The 17,435-nt window shown below is 46.1% G+C and overlaps 1 protein-coding gene across 1 annotated transcript in view; it reads left to right on the top strand.

Annotated features, from left to right (window-relative positions):
* The window catches only part of Dip2c (disco interacting protein 2 homolog C), a 304,786-nt gene that overhangs the window by 276,216 nt on the left and 11,135 nt on the right, over positions 1–17,435 (top strand). The window contains exons 35-37 of the mRNA XM_033761773.1: positions 676–705; positions 2,096–2,157; positions 16,511–16,568. Coding sequence (XP_033617664.1) covers positions 676–705; positions 2,096–2,157; positions 16,511–16,568 — 150 coding nt within the window. The remainder of the gene's footprint in view (positions 1–675; positions 706–2,095; positions 2,158–16,510; positions 16,569–17,435) is intronic.

Below are 17,435 nucleotides of genomic sequence, written 5' to 3' on the forward strand. Positions count from 1 at the left end.
CTTTTTTTTTTTTTTTTTTTTTTTTAATCTAGTCTTAAGGTTGAGTACAGATGAGTACGGCTAAGTATGCTCATTTTAGGTGTAAAAACTTCCATTTTCACCTTCATTATCAAAATTGAAAATTTTAAATTATTTTAGTGAAGGAACGGCCAATAGATGTAGCCAATAAAATTTAGACTCCAGGGCCGGGGCTTTAGCTCAGTGTTTCTGCCGCCTGCCTCGCAAGCACAAAGACCTGAGTTCGATCCCGGTGCCAAAAAAAAAAAAAAAAATTAGACTTCACCTCCCTCAGGAAGGAGCTCAAAAACTACAAAATCAAACTTTCCTGTAATACTGTCTACCTCATTTATTTAAAAACTCCTCAGATCTATGTGTCTGTGATTAATCACCTATTCTCTCTTCTGTTGCTCTATGGATATGTTGACATCTTTTAAAATTTTTTTAGTGTTTAACGTTCAGTGATTAATTTTAATGATCTCCATATTTGTATTGCTTTTTATCTTCTTTTTACTTTGTTCCCTGCTTTCTGCGTTCTCCTTCCTGCCCTCTCCCTTCATCCCTTTTTAATTGTTGGATCGTTCTGTTCATGTGACTGTGTCTGTGTCATTCGTTTCTTGTTTCTGTGGGTCTGGTATTCTCTCCTTTCTTCTTGTTCCCTCCCTCTTGCTGCTGTAGCCCCACAGGCTGTGGACCCTGGCTGAGCAGGTAGGGGACTTGTCGTCACACCAGTGCCTACCTCCCTACTTGCCTCCTGCCTTGCCGACTTCCAGCAGTGGGACAGACTGGAGGCTGAGTGCAGAGATTGACTGAGGGTCTGTGGACCCTACGGTCAGGGGTGTTGATGTCACTGTTTGGCTGTCTTCCGGTGTTCACGAGTTGGACAGATACTGTATTTCCATTATGGATGACCAGTACTTCTCTTGCCCATTTTTGATCACCGTTTTCCATCGTTTTCCACTTTTAGTGACCTGTTTTCTGTTTTGCTTGTCTTTTAATTGACCTTATGTTTTTTAATCCATTATGTGTTTTGCATTATTCAGAACATCAAACCAGTTCTTCACTCAATGCTAGTCTGTAACACAGCCTCCCAGAACTTTCTTTGCCTTGCACTAGCACTATCACCTGAGGCTGATCTGCATGTGCTTTTCTTCTCCTTATCTTAGTGATATCGGTGGCTGGAGTTTAGTAGACTATGTTTTAATGCAGCGGTCTTTATTTTCTTTCTTTATGTTTAAATATGCTTTTGATACAAAATGGCATTACCTGAAAATTTTTAGTATAGTTCTTCAAATAAGTTCTGGGGGGGCTACATTTTTTGGCAGATTTGTTGTGAATTCCATCTTTTTCTACCCAGGTATTACACTGCTTTCCCATGAAATGCATGTGAGTGGGGGGATATCATGTAGACTGTTATTAAGCATGTTGCTCTTACATGGCCAGAGATTTCTGGTCAGAAGTGACCTAACATATCCTTTGAAGGGATTTATAGTGCCAGGATAAGATTTCTGGACTGCTATGTTAAAGTCACAGCCCAGACCACAAGGTTCTCTGCCCAGCTGACAGGGATAAACGTTCAGCCTCCTGACTCATCACAGATAAAAATAACCTTCTAAGGCTGGAGAAATAAGGCTTAAGTAGAACTAAAAGGAACAAAATAATTATCTCTTCTATCTTCTTGTTCGATCTGTCAGTTCAAGTCACACATCTGCTTCAGTATCCTGAGCTCTAAAAATACACCTTTCTTGATGCATGTTGTAAAAATCTCTCAGGAAATGATACTTCACATCCTTGACCCCAGACTTTTGCAACCAACCCTTTCTTTGTTGGATTCAGCCACCTTTTATTTGATAAAGCAGGTAGCATGTCTCTTTACATAATCATATATATATGTGATAGGCATTCAAGCTGTGTGAAAGTCCAGTATTCTCTTAATAATGTGCTCTTTGGGGAGCTTATCCAAATAAAACTTAGCAGGCGAACCCCACACACACAGTTTACGATTTTACTAAAGAAATGCTTCCCAGCTAGTAGAGGCACAGAACCCAGTTTCCTTTCATGCAGCCTCGAGTTAACCATGCTGTTTCCTTGCTTGCAGGGAACCTCGGGACCTGACCCTACCACTGTCTATGTTGACATGAGGGCCCTGAGACATGACAGGTATGGTATAATGGTTGGTGGGGTTTTTTCCTTTCCTTTTTTTTTTTTTTTTTCTTCTTTTGGTGGCCCACACGCAGGTACTCATCTAGAAGGAAGAGGAGCAGAAATGTTTACCTGCTCGAAGTGTAACTACCCAAAGGATAGATAAAGTTGGAGGAGTTGGTTACATTGGGGTTAAGTTGGCTCAAGCTTTACAGATGAACTTTGTTGTGTGACAGCTGTGACGTGGCCAAGTTTCCTGGTCTTTGAGGCTAAGCTGAAGGCAGCCACTCGGTCCTTTTCCTTGGCCATGTTAGTCATTGCCATTTTGTATCTCAGTATCAACATTCTGCTCACATGAACTGAAATTTTTTGTGAAGAAGTTTCCACGAAAAGTTAAAATGGAAGCCAAGTTATTAGCAGCTTTGGAGCAAGACTGAAAAGTGGTGCTCTTGGTATCTGTAAGGATGTGTCAGGAAGAGATTAAGTGGGTGGGGAGGGGCACCCACCATGCGAAAACCTTTGTGGAGACTGTCTCAGCAGGATGACCTGTCGGAACGCCCACGAGGAAGATAACTGCTATTTCCACTGCTGATGCTCCCTGTTGAAATAGATCACATTCCGTTGGGTGATTTTGGAGTTGCCTGAGCGCAGCTTTTTCCAGGAAGTGCAGACCTTGGCACGTGGCACCCTCTTGCAGTTTGCTAGCATGTTCTTAGTGACTGTGTTGCCATATGGCCAGTATTGCACCTGCATTACCCTGCATTTTCGCATTCACTCACCTACCAACACTGTCATCGTGCCACAATAAAATACAGGATAGAGCCGGGGGTTTAGCACAGTGGTGCCACCACCTGCCTCGCAAGCGCAAGTTCCCAAGTTCGATTCCCAGTACCAAACAACAACAACACAGGGATAAACAGAGAAAGAGTAGTTGAGTGCAGCGAGGTGTGTGTTGCAGGACCTGACCCCTGCCTGAGCAAGTGGCAGCAGGGACATGCCTCTCAGGGGTTGGAACTGCTGGCTCCTGTGTGTATGAATGCCTTGGGCCAGGCTGTGCCCATGAGAAAGAGTCCAGAATCTGCTGTCCATGAGGGCCATGTAGTGTCCAGTCAGCCTGGCAGTCACCACTGTCTTCTCTCAGCAGATGTGCTCAGTAGGACATTTGTGCCTCTAGCAGACACCTGGCCGGCAGTGCTACTAAATATTCTGCGGTGCACAGGACAGTAGCAGTAGTGCCCACATTACGAAGCCATCCACACACATCCCATGTTGCACTGACAGATTACCTGCCTGGCCTAGGAGCCCTGCTAGACCCTCTCAATCAAAACACCTGCCTCTTCTGTACTTATGGAATTACAGAAGATTGGAGAGGCCCAATGGTGCAAGCCCCGCACTAAGCATGGAGGACCCATAACGTGTAAAGTACTGCACCCCCCAACCCTGCCTCCCAAGGTTACCAGCCATAGTGTAGCAAAGTTCAGGCTGGAACATTTTCAGATTGAAGAAAGTCAGGAGAAGTTAAATACTTGTACCAGGAGTTGTATCAGTTCCCAAGTAATAAATAGGTATAAAATCTCTGTACATAAAATGTTTGGAAAATAATTTTATAATTGTTTGACTTCCTCAAGGAGTGAGCAAGTAGTCCATCACAGAGTATTTGTTTCAGTACCATTTATGTCCTCAGAATATATAAAGAGCAAATTTTTTTTTTTAGTTTATTGGTACATTTTAGGGATACAGTACAGTTACATTCATTGTTGGGATCTTGTACCTCTACATGACAAGTCCTGATTCTCATTTTTTTCCCCTTACCCCTGCCCTCCCTTCACCCCCTCCTCCCCTCCCCATCTACAAACACTTTATTTTCATCTTTTCTTTATCTCACATTTTTTTCTTTTCCCTTATTACCCTTCCCCTACCCATCCCACCTTCCCTACACCTTTAGCTCCTTTCTTCCCATTTCTAAATGTCAGTAATCTTATTAGGATCTTCTGTATTATTGCAGATTATTCACACCAGAGAGACTATTCGGTATTTACACATGTGTGCCTTATTTATTTCACTTAGGAGTGTATCTTCAATATGTATCCATTTTCCTATGAATGAATCTATTTTCTCATTCTTTATGGCTGAGTAATATTCCATTTTATAAAAAACCACATCTTCTTTATCTAGTTTCCAACGGATGGGCAAATGGGCTGTTACCAAGGGTATCTTTCCAAAAAAACTAAAAGAATCATATCACACAGAAGTATGCGCACCCATGTTTATAGCGGCACAGTTTGTAATAGCTAAAACTTGGAAAGAGCAAATATTTAATGCAGTGGTGGATCAAACCTCAATTTTGGAACATAAATCTCTGCTTGTGATACAAGTACCTTTGAAATCAGGGAAGGCTGAAATTTGGGATGTAAAGGCTTTTCTTTCTTGAAAAGAACTAAACATCTTAGGCATTACTTTTTACCCATTTTTTTTAAAACCTACCATTTATCTGCAGTGTGGCAAACTTGCCTTGCTGAGAAAGAGTATGATTTAGGAAAATTGAAATAAAACGAGACCCGGTACAGTGAATGGTGATAAAATAATAAAAGTTCGGTGCATTTTGCTGGAAAAAGTAGGAAGCCTCAATCTTCTGATCAGCCTCCTCCTTGGTGCACTAGTTCTTTTGACTTTGGCCAAGTCAGTAATCCTTCTAAGCGATGTTTTTTATTAACTCATAAAATAATCTGGTGTAATTATTTTCCCTGACCAGGCTGCTTGCTTATTTTTGTTTGTTTTTTTAATGTGAAGTGGAAGTCAAAGTGCTTTGTGAACGGGATACTTGTCTGTGAAACATTTTGAAACACAGCAGTGGGTAATAAGACTGTGATGCTTAACAGTGCCGTGAGCCCCTGTTGTGGTGGTGCCACGGCCCGTGACTGTGCTGGACGCCTCCGACGCTGCCCCTGTGTCGGTCGCTGCTCTTGTTTGTTCTTTGCTGTCACTACAGTGGGATTCCCCAAACTCATGTTCCCAGTTCCCTCTTCTGTCAGGGGCACTGACAGGAGCTTGGCAGACAGCAGGGTTTCTTCACAAGAACTCTACCTTCTCTTCAGCATTTGACTTCCAGTAAATAGGAGCTGAACCCTGCTCTGAACCGTGCTCCATTTTATGGGAGCTGCACTTGCTCTCCTGGCCTTCTGGGACCCCTGGGCTGAGATGGGCTGTTTCTCCTCACAGCCTAAGGCTCACTGTTTATCCCCCACCCCGGTCTCTTTCATAGTCTTTTTCAGGGTACCCTACAATTGCAGAATTCTCATTTGACCTTTCTTACCTAGTCTGTCACTCCTGTTGCTAGCCGTACGACTGCTCTTGTCCTACATGAGATCCCTTTTCAGGGCAGAAAATCTTAGCAGTTCCCCCATCTGTCTGTCATGTCGGGGGTCAGCCTCACCTTCCTAATGCCCCCATGCCCCACAGCCAGCCCCTAATAGCTCACCTGTGGAAATCTTTGTCGCTCAGCTTGGACACATCTCTTCCTCTAGAACCGGAGATGTCCAAGTCTAGGTTTTCCCTACGCCTCAGGTCCTGGGACAAGGTATTCAGCTCTGAAGCTTCAGTTTCCCGGTGCTTAGGATGGGCGCAGTCTTGTCAGGTACCCCCAAGGACCAGGGAGAAAGTGCTGGGAAGTGCTATGCACAAGTAAAAAACTACTGAGAGCTCTGGGCAGCTAGAGGGCAGTGGTGTTCAGGTATTGAGATGACAGCATCCAGGGGGTGGCCAGGGGAGCAGGTAGAGCTCCAAGAAAGTAGAGGGAAAGATCATCAGGAAGGTTCCAGAGAAGGAGAGACAGCAGCTGGTCCAAGGCCAGGAGGCAGTGAAGCAGGAGGGCTGCTGAAGTCATTCAGTCTTCTTGTGACTGTCCCCACAGAAGTGGAGTGGTGGTTTTCTTACTTGAGCTACGTTAGAGAGCTGTCGCAGGGTCAGTCACTTCTCCTGTTGCCTGCATGGTACCTTCAGGGGAGGCCAACTTGTCCGTACACGTGTACGGTGTCCTAGAAGGAATGTGTGTGCTGCACATAGGCATGGGAGAGACAGACCGTAGGGAGATCTGCCAAGGGATCAGGTGGATTCATGCAGATGGATTCGTGAACTGTTTTCGCTTGATTTTATGTCTCTATCTTTCATACCCATTTTATTCTTGGAGCCTCAGTGTTGAAGATTTGGGAGCTGTGTTTGTAGCAGGTTGCCATGGATAACATTTCTACATCATGTAATAAAGACATATTCCATTTCTGGGATACTGTAGATTTAGTTCCCACACATACAGGGTGGGAGAATTGATGAAATTGTTTTTGAGGCTATTTTAAAGTGTCTGTTTTTAAAATGTTCTTTATACTATATTCATTGAAAGTGAATTCAGTCACTCAGTTCCTTTCAGTCTAATCTTTAAGTACAGTGCTTCAATTTGTCAGGTTTTCGATAGAAAGGTAAAAATTTTCATGCATTTAAAGAAATAGTTTTAGGGCTGGGGATTTAGCTCCGTGGCAAAGCACCTGCCTGGCAAGCATTAGGTCCTGAGGTCCTGAGTTTGATTCTGGTACCAAAAACAAACAAAAAAATTGTTTTAGCAATGTGTCATATCTTCTGAACAGTATATTACCGTGAAGGCCCCCAGTGAAATTTTCTCAGATTTCTCAATGCTTGTAATGTAAAGTTATAATTAAAGGGTATTACTAGAAAAGTATGGATACTAAATTAATTCCAAGCCGGTGGGTGGCTGAGTGCTCAGGTCCTGAGAGTAGAAGGCAAAGAATAAAGACAAATGGGTAGACTTATGATTTAATCATAGGAGTTAGGAAGGAGATAAGACGAAACTACTGACTGGGCCCTTGTGACTGGCCAGGTGCTGGTGCATGTGGTGTGTGGGTGTGGTGTTGTATGCATACGAGTGAGTGAATTATTCACGTGTACATTTTGAGACAGGATCTCCCTAAGTCACCAAGTTAGCTGTCCTCTGCTTGAACCTGGAATCCTCCTGCTTCAGCCTTCCAGCGTGCTGGGATTGCAGGGATGTACCTTCACGTGCAGCTATCTGCCGTTAACGCTTCACCCACTCAGTAATGTTTAAAGACTGTATACTCACTCTAAACTCACTGCTATTTTCAGTCTTTAGATCTCATTCTTTCTAATTTCCTTTTGTACTGTGTCCTGTCATTTTAACTTTATGCCTCTCAGGGCCTCAGTTTCTCTCAGCAGAAGCAAATTGCTCTTCACACCTCTTCTGTCAGGCCTCTGTGGCTGCCTCCTCTGAACTTCTCCTGCCTCACCCTACCCCGGCCTTCTCCCTACTCCTTGGGGTCTGTTCTCAGATTACCCTTCCTTCCCTCCCGCGTGGCCCATTTGTCTGTCTGAGCATGGACCTGGCGGGATAGATGGCATCTAAACACTAAGAATGGACAAAGCCTTGACGCTCCTGTCGGTGCTGTCTCTGCCATTGAGAACAAAGCCCCTTCCAAGAGCCACATCTGTCCTTGCTCCCCCTGTTTTCATAAGACTCGGAGCCCTGTGTCCCCACGTGTCTACTGCAGCCCTCCCAAGTCTTACGGGACTCTTGGCAGCGTGAGGTCCAGCTCTCAGTACTGACTTGATGCCTCTGAGCCCGTGCTCCTGCTGAAGTTCTGCTCTTCTGCTTGGCTTGAGGGGCTACAGGATGATTGCTCTTTGTTTAAATACTAAAAAGACGTTTTACTGTCCCTTTTCTGGAGGAGTTGACTGCCTGCCCACAGGTGTAAACCTTGCCCAGGACTGGCACAGCCAGCCACATATGCCTCTTCAGTACCCTCCTTTTATCTGAGTAGGGCTGGATGTGTGACAGAGGCCGTTGTGACCTGGTGTCAGCCCTCACTTGGCTTTGTTCATGGTCTGCATGCCGGACTTCATCTTGTTTCTTCCTGCCGTTTCATAGAACCACAAGCTGAAACAAGCCTGGTGATCTTTCTAAGTGGCATTTTCCTTCTTGAGATGGAATGATAGCCCACGGTGTGGAGATACCACCTTTTTTGTATTCATCTGTCTGTAGACTCTTGGGTTGCGCCCACCTGTGGGCTGCTAAGAATGGTGCTGCTGTGAACCTGAGAGTGCAGGTATTCGAGTCATCCCTGCTTTCGGTTCTTCTGTGTATACTCGGGAATGGAACTGGATCACGTGGCTTTCGGGGAGGGGGTTTGTTTTTTGTGGGTTTTTTTTTTTTTTGGTACCAGGGATCAAATGCAGGACCTTTTACTTGCGAGGCAGGCACAGTGCTACTGAAATAAATCCCTGGCCCTCGGTATTTAATTTTTAAGGAACAAAAATGGCTTAGGAAATTTTCCTGATTAATGCAGCTTTTACAATGATGACTTAAGTAGGGGCTGGGGATTTAGCTCAGCGGTTCGGTGCCCTGCCTCGCAAGTGCAAGGACTGAGTTCAATCCCCAGAACCACAAAACAAACAAACAATCAAAAAAATGATGACTTAAGTGCAAAATCTGATGTACACGTGGTGTTGTACTCCCAGGGTTACTGCAGAGAACGTTGTTGTATCATTGGGCAAACTGGAAAAGAGACAGTGGGTTACATCTTAGATCAAGGTGAAAGCTACTGAAGCTGATAACTGTTCTGAGTATGTAAAATAATGTTCCTATTCTTAGGAAGTAGGCACTGAAATATGAGTAAAGGAATCATGTTGTTTTCAGCTTTGAAATGGAGGAAATACATATGAGTGTAAAATAGGGCAGGAGAATGAGTACAAAGGATAAAACAAGTGGAGTAAAATAGGAATGATAGATGAGCCCGGTGAGAAATTAGAAGAAATATGTTTTGTGTTGTTTTCATTCTTAGAAGTTTTCTTTAATTTTCAAACTTTGGTTTCTGGACTGGGGAGTACCACATCCCCAACCTATTCATTCATTTTGAGACAGGGTGTTAATAAGTTGCCCAGGCGAGCCTTGAACTTGTGTCCCCCCTGGTTCAGTCTCTTGAGTGTCTGCGATTACAGTTGTATGACACCATTCCTGACCAAACAGAAATTTTCTAAAAACAAAATACTGATATTTTTACAAATGCAGAATAATTTGTCAAGTCTATTTTCACTCAAAAAGAAAAGTTAATGTTATTTAAGAGCTCATGGGTGGTGACAAAAGCTATTAGAACTATTTTGTAACCAAGAATTGATTGAGGAAAAGGGTATTTTGTGGAATTTACCAGAGCCAGGAAGGGCCAAGAGGCAGAACCCCAGCAGTTGGGCTCTTGACGTCATGTCTGCTCAGCTCTGCACAGACTTCTCAGTGGGTTGACTCACTCTTTGCATTTATTCCACTTATAAAAGCCCTGCAGCTCCTCCCAGGCCTTCTCCATCAGAACAAGCAACCCACAGTCACTGAGCCTGACTCATGAGCATGTTCATCTTGAGATGAAACTTGTCCCCACTGAGGGCCGTCATCTCTCAACTCAAACTCAAGGAGACAGAGCCCTTCTCTGGCATGGGCTGCACACTAGGAAGCCTTCCAAGAGGATAGTGTAGAAGAGGCACAGAGAAACCCACAAGTAAGACCTCAGCCAGGTAGCCGAAGTCAAGAGCAAAAGCACTCCTACGTAATGGAGGTCCCCAGGAATCAGTCCCAGTGAATGGGACACTTCCCAGCCTGAGATGGCTGCGATGTTGCTGCAAATCCACAGTGCACAGGTTTCTAGCGTGAAAGTCCAAGCACAGGCACCAGCCACCCTAGACAGGCACAAACAGGAGAGTCCCTCTCATACAAGGGAAGGAGCCCAGTGAAGGGCTGCGCACCTTTTCACTTGTAAAATTGCAACTGTATTTTACCCCCGGCCCTCAGCTTTCTCTTTCCTTCCCTGAATCTAGGATTTTCTGCCAGTCTGGGGAAAATTTAGTAGACTTTGTTTTAGAGCTGCTTCAGATTTAAGAAATACTGAGTAAGTTACAGAGTGCCCATGTTCTCTGTTTCAGTGAGTGCCAATGTTGTAACGCCTATGTGGCGCTTGTTAGAATCAGTGAGACAAATCAAGATATTAACACTTCTATCCTTTATTCAGATTTCTTTGGTTTTGCCCGAATGTCCTTTCTCTACCTAGAGCCCACCAGGGTGCATTTTGGTGATTTGTTAGTAGTTTGGGATGTATGAGTGTAATATCTGCTAAATTAATCTAAATTAATGTACTAATTTTTTCCTCTTTTATTTTTGTTTTTTTGTTTTTGGTACCGGGGATCAAACTCGGGCCTTGCACTTGCGAGGCAGGCTGCAGCACCCCTGAGGTAAATCCCCGGCCCTTTCCTTGTGATTTTAATGATCCTATTTTAGGTGCTTTATTGGTTGCAAAGGAAATGGCAAGATGTTGTGTTCCAAGCTTTGACCATAAAACTTGCCTGATTCTCTGGCGTGCTGGCCCATGCCTATTCCAGCCCTCTGGCAGGTTGAGAGAAGATCACAAGCGTGAGCCTAGCCTGGGCAACTTTATTGTGACTCTGTCTCAAAATAACAAAGGAAGAAAGGCCCGGGGATACATCTTAGTGTGAAGGCCCTGGGCTCAGTCTCCAGTGCCACAGTCAGTCAATGAAAAACACTCGGCTGATTCTGCTCCCCATGTGTTTGCCGTAGCTGCCAGGAAGCTTAGAAAGGAATTAAATCACTGCTCCTGTATTAATTAACCAAGGGTTTAATATTTAATTTTTCTCTTTATCTTTGGGGATTTTTAAAGAACTTGCTGCTCAAATGGTCTTGTTGTATTTGGAATTTTAGCTGCTCCACGTTATTTTCAGAAGAAGACGCGTTTTAAATTTTGAATTAAAACTGTGGTTGTTTTCTCGACAGTATGTCCCTAAATACAGGAGAGCGAGCCGGCTGCGTGCGGAGCGTGGCTCAGGCTTGTGTGAGTGAGTGGCTTTGTGTCCTGCCTGCTCCTCCCCACACCGTGGTCAAGGTCGACAGTGTGGCCCCCAAGTGCCAGTTAGGGCTGGGCATTGCTGGCCCCAGTGTGGGGCACATCCTCCCCTTGCCCTCCTGACCATCTTACCAGGTACTCCCTGCACCTTGTCGGTACCGCTGCGTCCATTGGCTCCTGCTTGGGTAAATTTGAAGTGACGGTGTGTGGCAGGGGGCAGCTGCATCTGGTGCCAGCCCTGCCTGCTCTCCCAGGCACACGGTGTGATTGTGCGCCTCAGTCGGTACCAGTAAGCCTCCAGAGTCAGGGTTGGGATGTTTGCTCTGCTGAGCATGGGGCCAGTGAGGGGCAGGTCCTAGAGGGAGGGGTACGGACACATGGCTCCTTGCCCCTTTGGTGAAGGTCTCAGATGGAGGAAGAGTTGCCTCAAAGGTTTCACACAGTGGGGTAGGATTGGGGTGGGGCAGAGGGTAGGCTATGGTTGTGCTCAGGCCAGTGGTGGGAAAGCTCAGTATGTGAGCAGCACCTTCCCGGTCCGGCCTGGGCAGCTGTGTGAGGGGTGGAAGGGCCTAACGAAGGGGAAAGGAACAGGAAGGGAGGACCTTGCATCCCTTCACCCCAGGGTTGTGAGGCTCCAGACTTCCACAGCCTCGTTTCCCGCAGAGCACACTACGTACGGATTTCAGAGCACTTCCAGGAAGGAGAGAAATTACACGATTTATAGCAGATCCCTTCATCACAACTCTGTCATTCCCTTCCTAGTGAAAGTCTAAACTTCAACTTCATTTCACAGCTAAGGATGTAACACACACACACACACACACCCATGCAGCATTTATGCTCCAGTTGATAGCAAGGCAGGGATGAGACAGGCCGGGCTGGAGACCATGTTTCGGTACTGGTGTGGTGGAGTTGAGTTGACTTGCACAGTGCGCAGGCTCAGCTGATGCCTGGACAGCAGTCGTCTTCAGCCAGGGACAAGCCATGCCGTTACGTGCAGCAAGAGAAGTGTCAGGAAATTCCAGTTTCAGAGGACGCAGGTTTCCTTGACTCCAGGACTGTTTAAAACAGACCCAGCAGCATGGCCAGAAAAGCAGGTGCTTCACCACAAACGGCAACTGGTTCGATGCCCACCTCGGACAGTCACTCTTTGAAGATAAAATGCCTTGTGTGCACCCCATGCTACTCAGAAGTTTAGGTCAGAGCCAGCCCAGTCAGACACGCCCCGCTGGTCTCTGCAGTCTCCTCCTCCTCTCTGCAAAGACTGCCCAAGCCCGTCCTCTCGTGCCCCGGCCAGGCAGCGCCCCCTCACTGGTCAGGTGGCTGGCTGGTTCTGCGCAGGGCTAATGACAGTCACTGTGGTGCTGTAGGCCAGGCTCTGTGCGGGTCCATCACGGTCTCGCTCGCTCTGCCCGGCAGCCTGCCCAGCGTCCGCACAGGTCCCCCAGGTTTGCAAAAGTGAACTCTGAGTACAGGCTGACCTGAGTCTTCACTCAGGGCTCACACTGTCGCTGTGCAGGATGTATCTTTTCTTGTCGAGGACGCAGATCACCTTGCCTCCACTTCTTTCTGTACGTTCTGCCCACATTGAGGAGATCGGCCCTTTGATACGTCCCAGTTCTTTTTAGGAGGCATGTCTTTTGCCCCTTTAGAAATGCTAATGTTTCCCCTTTTTTGGCCTGTGGATATTTTTGTTTTCCACTAGATGAATTATTTTTAAAAACATGTTATTGGTATATATTTGCAATGCATGATAATTACATTTGTTTTGGGGAATTGGTACATATATCCATATCTGTGTCAGTGTATCCGTCACACACACATCCTTTATATCTGTATATCTATATCATGTATATCTCATATAAACATATCTTGATCATTTTCTTTTCTTTTGGTATTGGGCGTCAAACTCGGGTCCTTGCACTCTCGAGGCAGGCGGTGGGACCGCTGAGCTAAACCCCTGGCCCATATCTTGATCATTTTCAATCCCCTTCTTTCCCATTACCCAAAAATCTGCCTCCTTACTTCTTAGCATCTGTCCTTCATTTTATTCTTCATTGTGTTTGTACCTTGGGTTTCGCATATAAGAGAAGACCATGCAGTATTTAACCTTTTGCATCTGATGAAGGAATTCTTACATGGCTTTTGTGAACAGGACCTTCACCTTTTTCATTCTACAAAATTCTCAGTTGAGTTTCCATCCCTCTTACTTTTCTGAGGCCGAGAGTAAATAAATTCTAGGAGAGAAGACAAGATCTGAAGGCACCAGACAGAGAAGGCCTTGCTAGGCAGAGCAGGACCCTGAGCATCTGTCTTAGCTCCTTTTCTCATTGCTGAGATGAAATTCCTGATATCCAGAGTTAACGGAGGAAAGTTTTATTGTAGCTCACAGTTTGCGGGGCTTTTAGTTCATAGCCAGCTGACTCCAAGGCAGGGTGGCGTGGCAGGGGGACATCGCAGAGGAGAACAATTCATAGAAAGCAGGAGGCAGCAAAGCAGCAGGAAGCCTTCTTTCTGTCCCTTCTGTTCGACACCTGGGCTGGCCTACCCTTAATCCTAGCATCACATGCCCTAGATCCAGGCACCTCTGAAAAAGCCCCACCTATGACCACACGAGACTTTGGAAGGACATCTAGATACAAGCCGTAACAGGATCCCAGGGTGTATGTGGCAAGGAGAGCCTGGTGGTTTGTTACTTTCTTCCCTACCCCTGTGGAGGTCCTTGCATAGAACAAGAAAGACCTTGCATCCTGGGCCCTGACAAGCAGAGTCCTGGGGTATTTGCCGGTCATTTGCTTATGTCAAATACCTTTGCTTCCTAAATGGTACCAGGGTGCTCTGAAGTTATCCCAGGATGACACAGCTGTCGGAGATGCCTGGTGCTTCTGATGTGAAGTCTGGCAGATAATTAAAATAGAGGTGATTACAGAGTAATTCTTAAAAAAGCCCTCGCTAGGGGCTGGAGATTTAGCTCAGTGGTGCCGCTGCCTGCCTCACAGGCACAAGGATCTGAGTTTAATCCCCGGTACCAAAAAACAAAAAAAAAAACACCTCACTTTTGGCGAAGACTTTTGCTCTGTGGCCTGATGGTGTGGCCTTTATAGGACTCATGAATCAGCTGCCCGCTGTGGGACAGCAGCAGCCCCAGGACACTGAGGCAGGTGGAATGGCCCTTTCTTGTTTCCTTGTCCTCTTCCAATGCTCTCTGCTCACCCTTGTCCACTCCTAATTTCCCAGCTGGTTTGGCCTGGATTCTTAGTTACTTTTTCCATCTGTGGCAAAATAGCAAGATCTTCGATCCACAGTTGGAGTGACAGCAGTGTCCTTCTGCCATGCAGGATAAAATCACCTTTATTTTGGAGCACAGATATCACCTGTTAATGTCACCACTGCCTGCAAATGCCTGCCACTGATGTATGCTGCTACCTAATAAACTCTGTTAAGAGGAGAATACTGGTGTTTCTTCATAGCTTCTGAGTAGTGTTCTTGTGTAGGTTTTAATAGTAATGCACTCTAAACTAGCGACATGTCACCTTGGTCCCAGAGATCTTTGATGTTGCCTAATGCTACATTAATGCAGCTAGTGATTTGTAGGTGTGGGGTTGTTGGGATTGAACTCAGGACCTTTGTTGTGAGTTACATCCCCAGCCCTTTTATTATTTTTACATTTTCAGACAGGGTCTTGCTAAGTCACTAAGTTGCCTAGGCTGGGCTAGAGCTTGCAGTCCTCCTGCCTTAGTCTCCCAGAGTGCTGGGATTACAGACAAGGACCACTATGCCTGGCTTAATAATTATTTTTAAAGGCTGATATTCTGAAGCCTCTTTGCATATTGTAGAACGGTTTAAATGCTATCTGATATCTTTGGTAGCTGTCATCTGCCGGCAGCATCAAGGATTTCCTTAAGACAAGTACCAAAGATATTGGTAGCTCTCTGATCTAAAATTGCATAGAAACTTCTTCCGTCACAAGCTGCCGAAGCAGCCCAGGCGCCCGTCTGCTGCTCCCCAAGACCTCCTGCTGAAGGTGTAGTGTTGCTCTTCCCTGTTACTGGTTCCCACTGCTGAAGAGTCACCTATCACAGTTACTTGTGTTGGCAGCAAATTGAGCCCTCACATGGGCCGGGCAGAAGGCAGAGCAACCTATTGCTGAATGGCCGGAGGAAATGGCCCTGGCCCAGTGAGAGCAGCTGAAGGTACCTGCTGCCCGGCTCGCACTACTGGTGCGGTGGCTGCACATCTTCCTGGCACAGGCAGGACCATCTGTGCCAGTGCTGGACTGTACCCTCGGCCCCTCACCTCTGCAGCACCAAAGCTCAGCTTCATGGGTGCATCGCCCGCCCAGGGGTGCCTGCTGTGGACTGCCGCCTTCTCTACCTTGTGGTTGGCCTAGGGGCTCTTTCGTGGTTCCTATGGCCGTTCCCTCTTCTGTCTTAAGCACCCCTTCTCAGTTACAGTTGGTTGTGCTGGGTGCAAGGGACTGAGTCTCTGGCGCAGTTCAGACCTCAGTGCAGAAGAGAGGCTGGGGGCACAGAGCGGTCACTCGTGACCGGACCCTGCCGAGCCTCAGACCTCCTGCTCTTGGCCCTGGCCCCAGACCCAGGGGATGCCCTTCCTACATTCTGTGGTCTTCGAGCACTGAAGCACTTTCCTTTTCCCTCCATTTTGTTTACATAAACATTGCCTCTTAGGTGAGCAGAGTTAGAATTCTCTGTGTGGTAGAAATGTAAAATCGGGAGCAGCGATCATAAAATATTAGAAGTGGGACACCCGGGAAGGAGTGTGTGCTGGCTCCGGTTGTGATGAGCAGTGGTGTCCTCAGCGATTCTCCTTTTTTGGGGGGGATCGAATTCGGGCCCTTGCCCTTGTGAGGCTGGCGGCAGAACCACTGAGCCAAATTCCTGGCCCTCCTCAGTAATTCTTAAAACGAAAGTAGCATTAGGTATTCTTAAAACTAAAAACTCTTTTCTGCGGGGAAGCTGTGCTGTGTTCCCTTGGCTCAGGAACCCTTAGCGTATGTAGTACTGAGCGGCTGGGCTGCTGGACCCCTCACGTGGTGTTTGGTGCTTGTATGGGCAGAGCCGTGGGGAGTTCAGGTCCAGACTTCACTTTCGAGGGCGATGGCAGCTCTTTTGAGGGTGCTGTGTAATCCTCATTCTTTTCTGCAAATGTCAAGTTGAAACTTGGTTACTTTAAATGCCTTCTTCCAGTTATTTCGCAGACCCGGCATGCGTGACTAAATTTTCCTTCTGTGTGGCCTTCAGTGGTATCTGCTGGCCACTGCCTGCCACGCATTGTTTGTTGATCCTTCCTGAGGGGTCACCCTTCCTGGACTACTACTTTTGCATTTGCAAAATGCTCGGAATTAATATTCCTCAACAACCTGCCAGGCCCGTGAGCGCGCACTGAAGGTAGCAGAACACGCATCCCGTGACACTGTCCATTTCTGCTTGCAGAGTCCGGCTAGTAGAAAGAGGATCTCCTCATAGCCTGCCCCTGATGGAGTCGGGAAAAGTAAGTGTTAAAGGAAGAAGCTGCGTCTCTGTATTAGCGTGTGTGGGTGCTGAAATGAACGGTAAAGCTGGGAAATAGAAGCATTTACTACTGCATGCAGTCACCAGGACCCCTGGTGCCTTCTGTCTCTACAAGGCCTCTGTTTGAAAAGGTACTTCTGAGTCCATTGTGGCTGTTCAGCCCAAGACATCATTTCTATGTTCCTTCTAGCAGGGGAAGAGAAAAGGAGGGGACAGAATTTGCAAATTATAAGGAAGGTTCCAAAGTTGTCTTACACTTCAATACCTTTTGCTGGAATCTAGTCACATAATCATACCCAGCTAAAAGGAGGGCTGTAAATCTGTTGAGTATCTATGAGCCTACTTAAAAACCAGAGTATCTCCTACTGTGGAAGTGGGTAGACCTGGAACAGTTATCGGGGGCAGCTGCTTCTGCACAGAACTGAAGGGCAGGAAGTACATGTAATGAAGAGCTTGCTTTTTACCCTTTTGGGCCCAGTTGCCAGTTGCTTTTGGAAGTAACCAGAAATTCCCATTTTGTGAGTGTCACCTTTATTAAATGTTTCATCATTTATCGTGTTTTGGTTCAAAATTCTTTTTTAATGATTTTCAGATCTGGTTTCTTTCCCCAGCTTTATTGAGATAAGGATTGACAGAATTCTTTCCTTTAACGTTACTGTAAATATATCGTCGTGTAATTAGAGCAAAATATACTTTTAATGACATATGCAGAGTGTGTATGCTGCTAGGGATGGAACCCAGGGCCTCCCTTAACTCTAGACAAGAGAGCTTTACCTCTGAGCCATGCCTTTAGCCCTTGGCACATACTTTTGATGCCATTCTACTTCCTGGATAATCTTTGGAAGGG

The sequence above is a fragment of the Fukomys damarensis genome, unplaced genomic scaffold, assembly GCF_012274545.1.
Source record: "Fukomys damarensis isolate Sample0158 unplaced genomic scaffold, DMR_v1.0_HiC HiC_scaffold_10, whole genome shotgun sequence".
NCBI lineage: Eukaryota > Metazoa > Chordata > Mammalia > Rodentia > Bathyergidae > Fukomys > Fukomys damarensis.